The sequence below is a fragment of the Eubalaena glacialis genome, chromosome 1, assembly GCF_028564815.1.
Source record: "Eubalaena glacialis isolate mEubGla1 chromosome 1, mEubGla1.1.hap2.+ XY, whole genome shotgun sequence".
NCBI lineage: Eukaryota > Metazoa > Chordata > Mammalia > Artiodactyla > Balaenidae > Eubalaena > Eubalaena glacialis.
In genome coordinates, this window is record NC_083716.1 from 188838404 (window position 1) to 188855925 (window position 17522).

Consider the following 17522-nt stretch of genomic DNA (forward strand, 5'->3'; position numbering starts at 1 on the left):
TTGCTCAGCCTGAAGTTACCATCCTCAACCTGGGTGGGGGCCTTACTTCCTGTAGAAGAACTCAGAGATATGTGTCAAATTGATATGCACATCCCCCTAGGAGGAACCAGGATCAGGCCCCATGGCTGCACTGTTGTTTCTTTCTGCATTCCCTCATTCTCCTAATTAGGAACTGTTTGAATCTGACCTTTGGGACTCAGGGAAGGTCCAGGAGGCTGAAAGCCTTTACTTACAAACAAGAAATGGGGGACATGGAAAGGCTTTTATGCTTGGGAGGTCCCTATAGGGCCCTGCTCATTTTCACTAGTGTACTACACGATCTGTGGTTGGTTGAATCCGCAGGTGCAGAATTGCAAATATAGAGGGCTGACTGTAAAGTTATATGTGGATTTTTGACTCTGTGTATGTGTGTGTGTGTGTGTGTGTGTGTGTGTGCTGGGGGTGGGGATGGGGGTTGGTGCCCTTAACCTCCGTGTTGTTCAAGGGTCAACTATAGAGTCAAATTCAGGAATTTTGGGTTCTGATATTGACTTGCCAAGCCATCTTGGGCAACTCATTTAATTATTGGCAGACACAACTTTCCAGCTGTGAAATGGGAATAATAGCAGTAGCCCATTCCATGTTACAGTGTAATGTTGAGAATAGAATGATATATATATTTTTTGCCCTGAAAAATTGAAAACTGCTGTAATAATATGTTATTACTATTATTACACATGATGATAGAATTAGAATCAGGAGAATAATAGGGGCAACAGAAGGGAGCCCCACTGTAGTTTAGATAGTATTAATTATAAATATTGGTAATATAGGATAAAGGTGCAAAGGAAGGAAAGAGGATGAAACTTCCAAAGTAATCCTCCTGTCCAAGACAGATTGGATGCCCCACGAAGAGGTTGGGGTAAGTCATGCTTAAACTGAACCTCACTTTTATCTAGAATTAACTATGATCATAGTACAAGGATCAATTAGGTGAGTGGGAAAATATAGATGAACAAAAACAACAAAATTAATGGTATCAAGAATTATAGATTCTGTTTACTTGTATTTTCAAAACCAAATTGAAATAATGATGAGGAGGAGCTCAAGAGCTAATTTTGGGGGGAATTTTTAAAAAGTTTTTCTTTGTTTTCCTAGAGTCTTCAGGAGATTGCTTTTAATGTGTTATGATATCATGTGTGTCAATATCTGGTATGTCTTCTCCACAATTCACTGAAGTAAGTGTTTACTCTGAGAAAACTGACAAATTTTAAGCATTCTAAAACCTAGGTTGTGACAATTCTGGGCAAAATACTTCTTTTATAATCACTCAAATTCTGTCATCTGGTTATTTACAGATCCACACAATGAGAGCTGACCATGAATGCTCAAGGCTTTGTAGTAATAAAATTATTGCCTCAGGAACCAAAGAAAGCATGAAACCAGTTGTGATGATTTTGACCCCTGACCTGAAAGTCTGATATTCATTCTTCAAAAGATGCCTTGCCTGTGGGGAGACAATTACTGTCTTTGTAAAAAATGTCCTAAATGTTTTTTATTACTTTAGTTCCAATCATTAGTGTAAGGTTTAGATTTAACTTGAAGGTCACTCCTGAGATATAATGGAATATTTTCCATTTTTGTCTGGTTCTCAGCTCATCATAAGTTGCATTCAGAGATGGAGGTATAGGGGGGAAAAAGGAATACCCCAGTTGCCTTTCATTTTCCTTTTCTGTCTTCCATCCCAGAAGGAGATCACAGGGAAGACATAAGAAAGAGAGAATAGACTATTCGGGACACTTTGGGTTTCACATGTCAAAACTCAAATCTAATTAGCTTAGGCAAAAGGGAAATTTATTGAAAGATTACTTGGTTACTTTATGCTATTAAGGGAAAACAAACTACTAGGAAAGAAAGGAAAGGAAGCTGAGCCTCAGGAAACAAAGAGAATCAAAGTCTGCCATCTCTTCCATTTCCTTTATTTTACCTGTCAACTTCATCCTCCCTACGGTCCACTGCAGACCAGCTATCTCCTTAAGTAGGAAACCTGGCCATCAAGAGCAAACAAGTTTAACATAGTACACCATCCATAAATTAAAAACTCTCTTATAATGACTTGGTTTCCGACAGTAAGACCACGGGGGAAGGATTATACTTAACCCAGCATGGGTCAGATACCCCTGGCTTTGGCACAGTGGCCAGAGGACAAGCTAATATAAGAAACAGGCAATGCTGATTGTTACCTGGTGTTTGGAGTGGGGAGAAGAGTGGTTCCTGAAGGAAAGTGAGTGGGGAGAATAGTCATTCCCTATAAGCAGGGGAGAGTAGAGAAAAGACTAAACAGTAGACACTCATTATAAAGAATAAATCAGGAATATCTGGGGGATAATGTTACTTGTTGAGAAGTAAATCTTTCTTAGAAACTTAGAAAATTATACCTCTTATTTCCACCCACTTCTAATTATATTCTGGTAGTACTGTTGGTGAATTTCCAGAACATGCAGCCTCCAATTATAAAAAAGGATTGTGCTCAGAAACTTGATTTGTAAGGGATTTGGAACTGAGAATACATAGAATCAATGCCATTTTTTTTTCAGGCCAATTTATAGAAACACGGTCTATGATATTGCGTAAATTATTATACTAACAGTCCATTTCAATTTCACAAAACATCCATTAGAGAATCTTCCTAGAGCGTCCAGCTTCCACATACCATGGAAGACATTTTACCTCTTAGTGGTTTTGCATGGACATCAGGCAGCCAGGTTGTGGTTGGGTAAGAGAAGGCAGGAAGGGAAGTCCCCTGGGACTCCCAGGCACCAACATTTTTGTCACTTCCTGTGTCTGGTGTGGCACAAGGCAGAGAATACAGAATAAAAGTCCGAAAAACTGTGTTCTGGACTGAATGATTGCTCTTCGCTGTGGGACTTCAGAAAACAGTCCTTGGTTCACATCTTAATATGATGGTGGTGGTGGTGGCAGTGTGTGTGTGTGTGTGTGTGTGTGTGTGTATGTGTGTGTGTATGTATATATGTTAAGAGGCAGTTGGACTGTCCTTTGAACTCAAGACTGCTTTTTAAAGTTCTTTCGACCCTGAAAGGTCATGCTTCTATGACTGAGAAAAAGCTCTTTTCTCAATCTAGGGCTCTAGGCTAATATAGTTTGTGGGGAGGAGACTAGAAGGGATTAGAACAGGGGCACAGGCTATTCTTCTTCCATGTCCATTGGTTTATATGGCTCCCTTACTAAAGCCTTCTGGAGGATAAAGGGGTCTGGTCATGCTCCTTTCTTGAGGTTCCCTATATTAACAAATGAAGAGATGCCAAAACAGGATTGCAAAAATGATGGAATTGTCAATATTTTCATTTGACAACAAAATTTACAATATGATATAATTGAACTATTCATAATTATAATATTTATTAAAAAAGAATAAGTCATGGTATGATCCAGGTAGTATGGTCCAGTAATCAGATGTATGTGTGAAGTTTTATGAGTGGTACTTTAAAAAAGTATTGTCAATAAACTTGTCAATCAATATGTCAATAACTATATCTGTTATTGTCTATATGAACATTTGGAGATAATATCAAAAGTCTAAATCATGGTTAGTTTTGCATAAGAGGCCCTAGCCAAATGGCCCTTCTGGTATCTTCTCTGAGAGGCCCAGCTACCTTGTTTTAGCAAACTGGAGACTGTTTCTAGTTAGTGTATCAAGCCAGAAATAATAGTGCTGTTCATTCTCAATAATTTCATTTTATCTCTAAAAATCTGATGGTTACTCTCAGTTTTATATATATATATATTTATTTTATTTATATATTATATATTTATATTTATATATATATTTTTTCACTCAGAGCAGTGTCTATTATTTGAGGAAGAAATGAAATAAATATCTAAGAAAAGGTAAATAGACTAGATACACAGTAAGTTAAGGGAACAAACAAAAAATTTCAAATAATTTTGGATGTGCTAAGCCATAAACATACTTTAAGAGAATTTTGCCTCTGAAACAATGAAATTCAGCAAGCATTTTTGAAAAAGCTTACATTAATTTTTATTAATAATTTTAGAATTTTTCTAATACAAAGGTGATTGTAAATTGAATGCAATGTATGTATACTAAAAGTAAGATTGTTTTTGCTTTCAAGAGAAGAAATTGGAAATTCAAAAGCCGTGGTTTTAGGGCAATTAATTTATAATGTCTGAGCGGGGTTGGAGTGTTCTAATTTTGGTATTGAAAAAATTTTCCCAGGTAACTGATACTCATGTGTTGAGAAACAGAGTAAATTAGGTAAGTAAATACATATTTTTCCTAATTATTGCATTTGAATATTATAGAGCAGAAATAACAGAAAATTACCATTTTAAGCAAAAATGTTATTACTATTATTCCTTCTTCATGTAAACAATATAAAATTGCTACTCACTATAGAATTTGAGTATATAATTGCTCCTTTGCATCAAGTATTCTTAATAAAATCAAAATTTGAAAAGAAATAAAAGAAGTGGTATCAGCTCATCCAAGGAGAGTTTGTTAAAGATCTACGTAAAAAGAAGAGAGACTGTGATTTTACACGTGGGAGACAAGTAAAACAGACCAACTGTAGGGCAGCAAATCAAAGAAGAAAGTAGGTCAGCGAGCCCCATGGTGATACAATGAATTGCTATTATTTAAAGGGATGGTCAGAGAGTAAAACTGCCTGTGCACAAGAATGCCTATGAGAACAATGGTAAATCTGAACAAAAAAAGCAGGGTCAGAGCAAGAGTTGCAAAGCTCAGCGTGTGAACTGCAAGTCCTTAGGTCAGGCGGAGGATAAAACAGAACAATCTCGTCATTCAGAAGCTTCCGGGCAGCCAGGGCCAGCAAGCTGTGAGAAAATGCAAAAATGAGAAAATGAGAAACAAACTGAGCTGAGGCCCTCCGCAGAGAAAGGGGAGGAAAACAGCCTCAGGATATGGAGAGAACTGAGCTGATTTTGAGACTGCATGTAACTATCAACTCATCAGGATTAGCACTTTCCCATAAAAGAAAATTTTAAGTAACAGGAGAATCACTGAGGAGACCAAAATACTTAATCAAATCCATTTACATTACTTATATTGTGAAAGCCATGTACCCAATGGGATTAATTAACTGTGTTTGGTGATCAGAACAACATTATATACTGGGGAAAGTACCATTTCTCCTTTCCATCTTTTTTAAGATTTACTGCCTATTTTCTTGGACTAGGTGGAATTTCAGAATCATAATTGCTAAGTGAGTCTAGATTGGCAATCTAAAATACTATAGGAGACTGAGAAGAACAAACTAACTCCAGGCCAAAAATAATCTACCTTTCTATTTATTATAGGAGATGAGACTTAAAGGGATTGGGCAGAAGTTCATTTATCTGAAAAAAAATTTGGCTACGTTGAAAAGTCTTTATATGTTGAATAGGGAATATTTTTAAAGAAAGTGAGATTGAAGTTAGTCATTTCTTTACTTAAAATGCACTGAGCATCTATAATGTTCAGGCATTGTTCTGGGCTCTGCTGATCAGTCAGCGAACAAAACAGAGTATTGACTCTGATTTCATCGTGCTGATATTCTAGCGGGAGGCATACCAGAACTCCATAAATAAAGACATATGACACCAGGGAGTGATTAATGCTCTAAAGGAAGGAAAAAATAAGATAAATCACCATAAGTGGACTGAAAGTAAAGGAAAGAAAGAGATGGGATGTTTTAGATGGGATGGTCAGTGGTCTTCTCTGAAATGATGACATCTCAGCAGAGACCTGATTGGCCAACTGAGGTGAAGAAAAAAAACATGTGGGTCCCTCAGAAGAAGAGGACTCCAGTAAAGAGAGCAAGGAAGACAGGCCTGAGGCTGTTTGAGGTCTGTGTAAAATACCAATGTAGGCAAGCGAGGGAGGGTTGGAAGGAGGTAAGTACAGGAGGAGACAGAACCTAATCATGAAGCATCTTAATGATTGTAAGTTTATGGTGAGGCATTTGAATTTCATTCTTAAGATAATGAGAAGTCATCAAAGATTTTCATTGGAAGAAAAATGTAATTTTTTAAAAGATTATTCTGTAAATTGTTTGGGGAATTAACTGTAGGGTGGAAGGAGAGAAAGTGGGGAAACAAGTTAGAAGGCTATTGAAGTCCTCTAGGTAGAGATTAGTGATGCATGGGACTAAGGTGGTAGTGCTGGAATTGATGAAAAATGATTAGACTTGGGATACAATTTTGCATGTAGAGCCTTCAAAATTTGGTCATGCATTGGAAGAGGAGTATGAAAGGAACAAGAGGAGGCAAAGAATACACTGGGCCTGAGAATATTCTGTTAACTAAGATGGAAAAGATTTGGAAAAGAGAAGGTTGGTAGGGGCCAGGTGCTTGTTTCTCTTTGTTTGAAGATTGGGGACAGAATCAAGATCATGTTTTGGATATACTAAATTTGGGATGCCTATTAAACACTTAAAAGTCAGAATACAGTTAGGCTGTTGGTTTTATGAATCTGAACTCAGATGAGGGATTGAGACTGATAATATACAATTGGAAATCATCAATTTATACATTATATTTAAAGCAATAGTATTGGATGAGATCACCTAGGAAGTGAGTTCAAATAGAGAAAACATTCAATAACCAAGTCCTGGAACTTGTTGGCATGTAGGGTGAGAATGAGTAGGACTGTCTAGCTGAAAAGACCAAGAAGGAGTAGTCAATAAGGTAAGTGGAAAAACAGGTGTGTTTGGTCATCTTGAGGTCAAATTAGTGTTTCAACAAAAAGAAGTGACCAATTATGTTAAATGCTGCCAAGATTTTGTCTAAAATGGTGTGAAACTGACCATTGGATTTCCCCAGATGGAGTTTGTTGGGGAAACTTGACAAGAACTATTAATGGAGTGATGAACATAGAAGTCTGATTGGAGTATGTTAAGGAGAGGTTATAACGTGATGCAGTCTATTTATTATACTATAATGAGTTTTGCTCTAAAGTTTTCTAAAGAGAGAAGGGGCAGTGACTAGAGGTGGAGTGCAGTCGAGAGACAGTTTCTTGAAATGGAAGAAATTAAAACCTGTTTTTGTGGTTATGGGACTATTTTAGTAGAATGGAAGAAACTGGTGATGCAAGAAAGAGAGGTTATAATTTTAGGAGAATTCTTTGAAAGGGTAAGAGATATTGTGAAAAAGAGGGGTGGAAAAAAATGAGAGATGAGGCTTATGAGAGGAGGTAGAGATATGGATTCAAGATTCAAGATTCAAATATCTTGGTAGATTTGGCCATGCTGTTGTCAATTCATTAATGATTACTTCAATTATCCCTGAAAAAATCAGCTGAGTGCGAAGAGAGTATGGGGTTACTGGAGATTTGAGGAGTGAAAAATCTTACAATCTGACAATCTCTGATGCATTTAGACCAGTGATGTTCAAAGTGATTCTTGATACAGGTGGCTTAATTAATACCATAAGGCTGACTGCCCCCCCTGACAATCAGTGGGAAAGAGCTTTTATAGGTGGAGGGAAGGGGCTACATGCAGAAATAGCACAGTCATCTCGAAATTGGCCATGTGGTGGACTGATCAGTGTCATCTTGATTGTTTGAAGTACAGTTAGTCTTCAGTTCCAGGGTCGGTTTGTTCCCATTTCTTTGAGGCCAATTCTCAGAATTGTGGCAGCTTATGTCATGGCTACAGTCTGATTCATCATGTAGTTAACTTCTTCCACCTGGTGGGGGTTTCAGTAGCTACAAGACAGCTCAAAGGATACGGCTCAGAATATTATCTATAGCCCTTGAGGAGAAACTAAAGGTCCTTGACTTTGCTTGATGACTAAACTATTATTATTTGGTCTTGTTTGACTGCCTTCCTTTACTTCTGCATTTTTTTCACTTCTCTGATTAAACTTATCCTTTGGCTAAAGTTTTTCTACAGACAAAAGGCAGGCTGAGGACATGGGGGAAGGACCATAGGGCCCTGCTGCATTTCAAGGCTATGGTAGCCTATAGTGACCGTTGTTGCTTCAATAGGAAGGTACTCTCCTTGGAAGACAGAGACTTCTAAAATGCCAGCACAGGACATCCTTCTGTGGACACACTTAAAAAACATAGGCATCATTTGTTCTGTGGCTTTAAATGCAACTCTCCTTTTGTTATTTTATTTTTAGTGCTTTCAAGGCTAACCACGGACTCCTGTTGATTGATGCATTCTTTATTTTAGATATGCTATTGTGGTCAATCAATGGCAGTCAAGAACGGCACGTGAGGGAGCCATTCTGTCTCTTTCTAAAGTGAAATTGCCCAACACTGTTTAGCTCCATTATGTGTAGGCTTAAAAATTTAATTTTACTTCTGAGTTCATGGAATGCATTAGCTTTGAAGAGAAAGAGGGTATTAGAAGGGCACTTGGCTGTAGAGAGCAAAAGAGGCACTCGGTCTATCAAAGTGATTCTCACTCTAGGCTGAATAGCAGGATCCTTGCAAAATTAAAAAACATATTCTTGCCTGGCTCCAACCTCAGACTTACTGATAAAGATGTGGGCACTTTACATTTTGATAAGTGAGACTAGATTACTCTCCAAAGATATTCTTTGAATTCACACTTCTAATGATAGCAGGTAAGTATACCTCCTCCCCTATCTTCTCCTCAGCATTTACTGCTAAATCTTTCACCTAGGTTTTACTCTTGGGCAACAGCTTTGGTAAAATATATGATAGGTAAAATATACATAAATATATAATACTTATGAATAAATATGAATACCATATAAACATGCTGCCCCTATTCTAATGTATGATGAAGAGAGAAGCATATTACACATTTATTCTTCTGCAGAGAAATGCTTCTCTAAGTAATGGGTGGTTAAGTGAAATGATCCTGTGTTGATTTGCAGTTTATATTAACTGAACAGTCATCGTATTAGAGCAGAGATCAACTGTGCTGTTTATATGTAATTTACTCCAAATGAAGTAGAAAGGGATAGATTTAAGATGAGTTCAGGACATGATGTGTATTTAGCTTTGGGATGAAATCAATATGTCACTCGATCTCTGTGACCCTCAGTATATTAATGTATAGCTATTTATTATAAATGAATGACAAGAAGATTAAACAAAATACATGTGAAAGCATTTTGGGAAATGCAAAGCACATTTTCAATCAGAGATGGTGGGCCTTTACTGAGGAGACTTGATGTCCCATATTATAGCTTAAATTATATTCCTTGAGTATATCTAGCATGATTTTTTTGATAAAATTTGAAGGATCAATATACAAGCAACCATTAGAAAAATCATTCTTTTAGGGCCACTGAACTCACTCTTTTGTACACAGTAGGCCTTCAGAAAACTAATGCTTGTTAAATGTATTTTGCAAATAGTTTTCTCATATAGAAATCAGACTTGCTGCTTCCCTTAATCTAACCAGTGTATCGCTCAGTCAACGGCTGTCCAAATTACTATCTCCTGAGTTGGAGCTCTTCTTTCCCACATCAGAACTCTCCAAATGCTTTATTTCTACATGTCTTCATTAAATTAACTTCATTTATGTGCATGCCATCACCCCTGACCTACATCCTGCTCAACACACAGTAGGAACTTTATTATATTTAACTCTTATTGCTTCTTTTCTAATAACGTGTACATTATTTGTAACTTGGTCCCATTCTGGGAATGTTGCTGGGCAAAGTTAAATTGTACATCTTCCTGCTTACAAACTCTATTAAAAACACTAACAGCAATGATGACAAAAAAGACTGAAAAGTTACATCTAAATCTATCAGTTATAAGTTGGAAGAATTTGATAATGAAAAAAGGCTTATGATCTTGAGTCACCACATTTTCCTTCAGGTTTTAACTTTGGAAAAGATCAATAACAGTGGTGGAAGACTGAGTCCTGGTGGCCCAGGTGAAGAGCCCCCAGTAGGAATTAGGGGCCCAGGCTTGTGTCCCAGCCCAGCCTATGATTGCAGTGTGAATTTAAGCAAGTCACTTTGCCATCTGAAATTGTCCTTTCATCTTTAAAGTGAAGAGATTAGACTAGGATTCATATTCACAACTATTTGTGAGTCAGAGACCCCTCTGAGATTCTGCTGAAAACTATGGACCTTCTTCCCTGAAGAGGCACAGAAACAAGTATAAATAGAATTCCAAGAGGGTCAGAGGCTCTCAAAATACATCCACAAATTCCCCAGAGGACTTTAGAATGATTTCAAACTTCTAAAGTATGTGGTTGAAAAATAAAAATGAATCCATTTACATTTGCTACTCCTGATGTGAATTGTTTTAAAATGTGGATTTGGGCCACTTACATCATTTAAAGTTAGAATTACTTTTTTGTAACTTATAGTACTCACAGCAAAGCAAAATTTTCAGTAGGAAAGAAGATCACCTTTGTATATGAATAGCATCTCAGGGTTGGTGAGCTTGTTAGTCTGCCCTGCTACTCAATCCAGGGTTCCTTCTCGCCTGAGATGGAAATTTAACTTTGACTTGAACACACACAGTGACGGGGAGCTCACTCACATGCTTATTGCTGGGCAAACATAAAGAGTTTAGAAATTTTCTTCTTTATATTGAGCCATACAAATGTCCCTGACTTAACAATGGTTTGATTTAAGATTTTTTTGCCTTTATGATGGTGCAAAAGCAATATGCATTCAGAAGAAACCGTATTTCGAATTTTGAATTTTGATCTTTTCCTGGGCTAGTGACATGCAGTAGGATATGGTCTCGTGATGCTGGGCGGGGCAGTGAGCCCAGCTCCCAGGTAGCCACAGGGTAATGAGTGTAAACAACAAATACAGTACACTTACAACCATTCTGTACCCATACTACCATTCTGTTTTTCACTTTCAGTATGGTATCCAGTAAATCACATGAGATATGCCACACTTTATTATAAAATAAGCTTTGTGTTAGATGATTTTGCCCAACCACAGGCTAACATAAGTGTTCTGAGCACGTTTAAGGTAGGCTAGGCTAAGCTATGATGTCCGGTAGGGTAGGTGTATTAAACGCATTTTCCACTTATGATATCTTCAACGGGTTTGTTGGGATGTAACCCCATTGTAAATCTAGGAAGATCTGTACTCTGCCCTCACCACATGAATGTCAGCTATTGACACTATTGCTGCTCTCAGTCGCCACTTAGATAAATTTTATTTCTTTTCCCAGGCTTTTAGGAATTCAATGGCAGCCTCTTTTGTCCTCTCTTAATTTTGCTAAACAGTGCAGTTTCATATCCAATTCTTCTGGAAAAGATTTCATAAAACTGCTTTTAATCTCAATTACTTCCTTCAATGGAACTCTTGAAATGCAGAATCCAGAATTGGGCAGCATAATCCAGAAAAGTCTGACCAACACATGGTTAGAGAGAAGTTTCCTCTCTTAAACTGCTGACTCTCCTGTTAGAAATGCCACCCACACTGCCAAGAGCTCTGTTCCTACAAACAGGTGACTCTGCTGGGTCATGTTGAAATTGTGGTCACCTGAATCCCTAACTATACTCAATCTAGGTTGCCCTCATTCTCTATCTTTTAAAAGCAAAATAATCTTCCTAAAAACAGAACTCCCTTTGACCTCTACCTTAATTGCTTAGGCCATCTTTCCAGCTCTTTGGAATACTAGTTTTTCATTCATCGTGTCATCCTTTCTTCCAAGTTTCATGTTATCTACAAATGTGATAAACCTGCCTTTTTCCCCTCTGAATTAATCGATAAACATATTGATGTGTGGTTTGCCAAATGTAAGCCTCCCTTTATGGGTTAATTATTCATAATTCTTCACTCAGTCACTTTACAGCTTCATCCAACTCACATTTAACCTCCTGATCTACAGAATGGAGAAGAGCATGAGTAGAACGTTCTGTGAAGGGGCAACATTTCTTTCTTTTCCTTTCCTTCTTTTATTCAGTCTACTTTCTTTTCCTCAAACTCTATTTTCTTCACTCCTTCATGTATTCATACTGCATGTCCTTGTCTTATATATGGCTCCTTTTCTTGTATGTTCATTTTGTTACGGAGAAAAGAGCCTCTGTGCATTTTGGGGATCCCTCTGCCTTCTGCCCGAGTGCAGGGCTGGCTGTGTCTTTCTTGCTCCAGGAGGCCCTTTGCCACATGCTGGGAATCAGTTCGTGTGCAGGTGAGGTGTTTTCCTGCGTGTTCATTAGCTTTTGGCAGAAGAGGAGGGTCTGAGAATTTCACCAACACCTCCAGAGCAAGTTACTTTCCTCCACCTCCAGAATTACTCAAATATTGAATGAGGCTTCAAAGAAAGTTTAAATACAAAGCATATGTGTGTTTGGGGATAGGAGGAGGGGCGTGGGGAGAAAAATTATTAGACAGTTCTCACAGACTTCACACATTAATCTCAGCATTTATTGCATCTATAACGAAACAAACAGTGCTGAAAGGAAAAAAGAAAAATTCAAAACACAAATTAATCAACCATCCGTTATCCAGTGGAAAGATGACGTTAGTGTAAACTGCTTTGGGAACCAAAGAATCTGTGGTTCTGTAGAGAGGTTCGGCAGAACAGCTCTGTGACGTCACCTACTCCTGCCTCATCAAAATCTTTCACCTGGCAATAGTTAATGCCACACTCCAATAAGACCGAGAAAAGCCCGTTCCGAGGTTTGCTCAAGTGAGTGATTTTACTTTAAAGAAGGCTTTCTCATATAACTTTGTGGCCATTATCATTATAAAATAAATAAGTGAGTAGACCTATAGTCAAGTATGGGAAGTGGATGATTAATGGTTTAATAAGTTGGACATTTGGTTACCATTTTTTTTTAATGTTTGACTCCCTCATATAGACAAATCAATGTTGGCATTAAGTTAACCCTAATTTAAGGAAAATTGTCTGAACACAACTTCATTACTCTGTAGTTACTTTGAGGATAAAAGGGATGAGCCCTGGAGGCAGTAGAACCTTTGCAAATCCTGGGAGGTGCAGACAATTTTAGCTCAGGAAAGAGTGGCAGGTGGCTGAATGATTACTGTGCTTTAATACTTCAGAGGGAATGCCAAGATGGTTTGAACCAGGTTAGTAGGTACTGTAAACCTACAATAAATCCTAGAGATTGATAGGTTAGCATCCGAAAAGCTAAAAGTGAAAATGAGTTGGGGTCTCCTGAAAATGGAACTTTATGCTTCATTCACTCAGTGAGTCAGTCAGTGAGTCAGTCAGTCAGTCAGTGAGTCAGTCAGTCAGTCAGTCAGTATATATTGAGAGACTATGATGTGTCAGAACTTCTTTTAGAACCACACTATCCTTGTAAACTTGAACGAATCATTTATCTTCTTGAAGTCTAGATTTCACCATCCAGGTGTTTATCTCGTGGAGTTGTGAGGTTTAGTGACTCAGGTATGTAAGACTCCAGCTGAGTGACTGATTGGATGCTCATTGAACTCCCTTTCCTTCTTAGCATTTAGACCTCTTTTTCTCCTATGTAATCTATAGCATGATGAAATAAGTTCCATTTGTTAACAACAAATTTCTCTCTATGGTGATTGTGAGTGATCTGTGTTTGCAGATGAAATTACAGTATTTAAATATTATTACAACTTATCAAATATTTTTGCAAGATAATCAACCAAGCCCAGGGGTGTCATTCCTTGCCAAATGGCACTCTGAGGTTGCTGACTGCAATACATGCAAATCCACTCTTTTTTTTTCCTTTTTTTAGTTTCGTTTCATAGTAAACATGAGCAGTGACTTCCTTTCATTTATCAATTCTAACTGCAATGTTTTTCAGTAATATTTAGAAAAATCTCATAAACCAATTTACTAAAATATAAAAATCTATAAACTTTTCCATGTTACGCATCACTATATGCAGTGTCAGCTAGTATGTTTAAACAGAATAGACCCAAGTGAAATGAAAGATAATTTTGTAATGATTGTAGTTGTCACCTTATGATTTATACTCCAAATTTGAGTTAATTTTGAAAAAAATATGGATATACATTATTGTGGAACTGCCAAAGACATATACCAAAGTGTCACCTCATTAATTCCATCAATCATTTATGCAATCAATATTAATGAGCACCTACTGTTTGCCAGGCTCTGTGCCTGGGACCCCAAAGTGAAACCCCATGATCCTGACATCAGCAAGTTTGTTCTCATGAGCAAAATATGTAAACAAATACAGTTCTATAAAGTAATTGATACAAGAGAAAGTGATCCAAGAGCAGGGGAAAATACGAGAAAGACCCAGCTAGGTCTACTTGGGGAACTGGGGGAGCCTTCACAGAGGAGGCAAGCTGCTATCAGGATGAGTGGGAGGTTATCAGGTGGGTGAGTAGGAAGAAGCTATTGGGCAGAGAGAATAGAATGAGAAAGACATGGAGGCTTGAGGGAGCCTGGAGTGACCTGTAATGTGGAAGAGCAGGTTAGTATTGTTAAAGCATAAATTACTGTGAAAGGGGGAACCAGGAAAGGCTGGTGGAAATGAGGCCAGATAGGTAGAGAGAGGCCAGATCACATAGCCTGTATATCAGGCAAAGGTGTGCCAACGGTTTTCCTCTGTGTAGGTTTTGGGGGAAGTGATTGAAGAATTTTTAATACAAAAGTTTCAGAATCAAATCTGTATGTTTTGATTCCTAAAGAAGACTGACAATATTCTGATTCTTTTGTTGTTTGAAAGTTACAGAAATGGCACACACACACCTCCTTGCTCCTGAGGAGGAACAGTAAGAGCCTGTGAGCGGATTTTTAGTTAACAGGTTTTTAATAGGCAGTGATGCAATTCTTAATGGAGAAGATGTAATTACTAGAAAAGACATTCTGTTTCGAATGGAAATTGGGCTGGGTGTGTTTTTATTCCTCAGTGAATTAAAAAGGTTTATATAAGATTAGATTGTTGAGATTCTTGGAGAAAACACATATACACCAGTGAAAACGTTCCACTCATTTTCTTTACCTCTTGCAGCAAAGCAGTGAATCTGCCAGAAATAAATTGAGCATAATTTTTATAATTTCAGGGGTTAAGCATATGAAAGGCCAGAAGGAATCAGCATTCCCCGAAGAAGAAGAAGGCGTGAACGAGAGAGAAGAGCAGTGGGACCATTAATAACGGGTCTGCAGCAAGAAGGCTTCTTGGGAATAACTGAACTATTAACTTTTCTGAATAACCCATGGAACACCACTGCTTGACTTCCATCTCTGCTCTCCACACTCACAAAGTAGTAATACACCTCCTGGGAAGCGCCCCTTGATGGAACTTTAGAACTACCTACAGATCGTTCCATATTACTTACAATTAAAAAATAAGTATTTATTTTACAACAGTGATTTTCTTTTTAACAACATAGAAATTTGCAAACGTGTGAGTGTTCTAACTTTAATACTGCCCAGCTTAATCCCTGATGTCCTACTGATACGATTTGCCTTCTAATGTCAAATGTAAATAGCATCACTTTAAAAGTAAAAAATAAATATTAAATACATTTAGACATGAGTGTGTCTGGGTTTAACTTACAGAGGAATGTTTAATGAAACTTTTAAGATCTGCATTTATCCTGTTGCTGTATACGGAATGGTACATGGTATTTATTTCAGAATGATGGAGAAATGCCAGATTTCTTGATTCAAAAGATCAAAATGTATTACTCTTTAGATATTAAACATCTTTTTCCCTCCAACAACACGTTAATGATTAAAGAACCACAGATTTCTCTTCATTTTTTAAGCTGTGAGAGATGTATTTTCCATCATTTCCACTAGTTATTAAGAAAGAAAAATTATAAATCTAAAACAAAATATGCCAAATTTCCCCTGTCACTTATTTTTGGCTATTACTGGAAATATGGGGTGTTTCCTATTGCATTTTAATGAATCATTAGATTTTATAAATCTCCTATTATCATAAGATAAGAAATTTCATTAATTCATGAATTCGTTAATTCAACAACTATTTTTTACGGGTTCATCTCTAGGAAGGCACTTTGCTGGGTGTTATGAAAATAAAGGAAAGATAATTTCTCCCCTACAGAACTGGCAGAGAAGATAAGCATCAGTACAAAGCAAGGTTTTCCAAGACCATATGTATTTACTGAATATGGCTTTTGATAATTCAAAGTTCTGGCATCCTGAACAATTATTTATTGCATTTCAATGTAAAGTATCTACACCACATAATTTAGTGGAGGTGGAGGAATGCCCAATTTGCTTCCCACATTAATGATATTAGTGAAGTTCAAATGTTTCATGGATTAAAAAACTAAAGATGAAAAGATTTCTCAGAAGTCAATAAGGAGGTAAATTAAGATAGGAAGAAAAAAATCAAATGCAAAATCCACTGTGGGATCGTAATATCAGGATTCAAAGTAAAAGTACTGTTTTTAATTTTGACTGTGAGTTTTATAATATAGAGATTAAAAGGAATGCGTGAATCTATAAGTCAATACAATAGAGATAATGATAATTTTCCTTAGTATATTTTCCCCAAGAAAATAAATGCAAAACTCATTGATAAGTAGTATCTCAAGTATGTATGAGTACTTGTTCCAAGTTTCCTTCTTTTTTCCTTTTTTTCTTCTTTGCTTCTTTCCTTCCTCTCATCCTCCCTGCCTTCCTTTCTCTTCTCCCTCCCCTGCCCTGGCCTTTTTTGTTTTGTTTTGTTTTTGTTAAACCAGTTTCACCAAAAATTTCTGGAGTTTCTAGACCACCTGCTGTGACTGTTTATTTGATTTTCTAAGTTTCTCCCTACTTAAAATCTGATTAAGACACACATTTGTTTTAAGTGATTTTGAATTATTTGTGTTTGTAAAACATCCCGATACCCCTTGAGATTATTTGAGATACCCTGAGGCCCTAAAAAATAAAATTGCCCTTCCCTTCCCATGAACAGACAGTTTTGTAAATGTTTTTTCAAAAGGATTCAGACAAACAAAAGAAACAAAAGCTTTTGCTGATTTTGTAACAGCAAAAAACACATGCGGAAATAAACACAATGGCTTCTGGATTCTTCTATCCTGTTCTCCATTCTTAAAAATGAAAAGAGATGAAAATTAAAAGAATAAGTTTTCCTTCAGAAATGTTGGTTTCTTTTATTCTGTTCACTCTCAAAACACAGAGATCACAATTAAAAGCATAAGTTTTCCTTTGGAAAAGTGTTGACTTTCTCAGAAATTTGAAGGAAACCAGCTGAGATAATGGCTTTTCAGTTTCCTTTTCACACAATTACAGTTTACAACAAAATTTTTTTCATGATGGCAACTTGGCTTCAGTTTGGCTGAATGGGCAAAGAGAGTTTCTGACCAAAACAAAACAAAACAAAACCTTTATCTTTTCCAGACAACATTTATAATATAATATAATAGTTAGTAGATGGAGTTTGAATCACTCTGACTTGGGTTCAAATTCAACACCCACCAAATTTTTAGACTCAGTCTCTCTATTTGTAAAATGAGTACGATCATACCTACCCGTATTGGATTATTGTGAAAATTAAACAAGAAAAGACCTATAAAATGCTTAGCCCAGCATAATGAGCATTTAATAACTGGTGCAATTATTATTACTAGAATGAGAAAGGACTTGA

General features: G+C 37.0%; 1 protein-coding gene across 2 annotated transcripts in view; it reads left to right on the forward strand.

Annotated features, from left to right (window-relative positions):
* PPP1R1C (protein phosphatase 1 regulatory inhibitor subunit 1C) overlaps positions 1-15050 on the forward strand; it is a 124963-nt gene extending 109913 nt beyond the window's left edge. For both annotated transcript variants that reach the window (XM_061202883.1, XM_061202892.1), the window contains exon 5: positions 14962-15050. In XM_061202883.1, the coding sequence (XP_061058866.1) occupies positions 14962-15050 (89 nt within the window). The remainder of the gene's footprint in view (positions 1-14961) is intronic.
* Positions 15051-17522: the final 2472 nt, after the last annotated feature.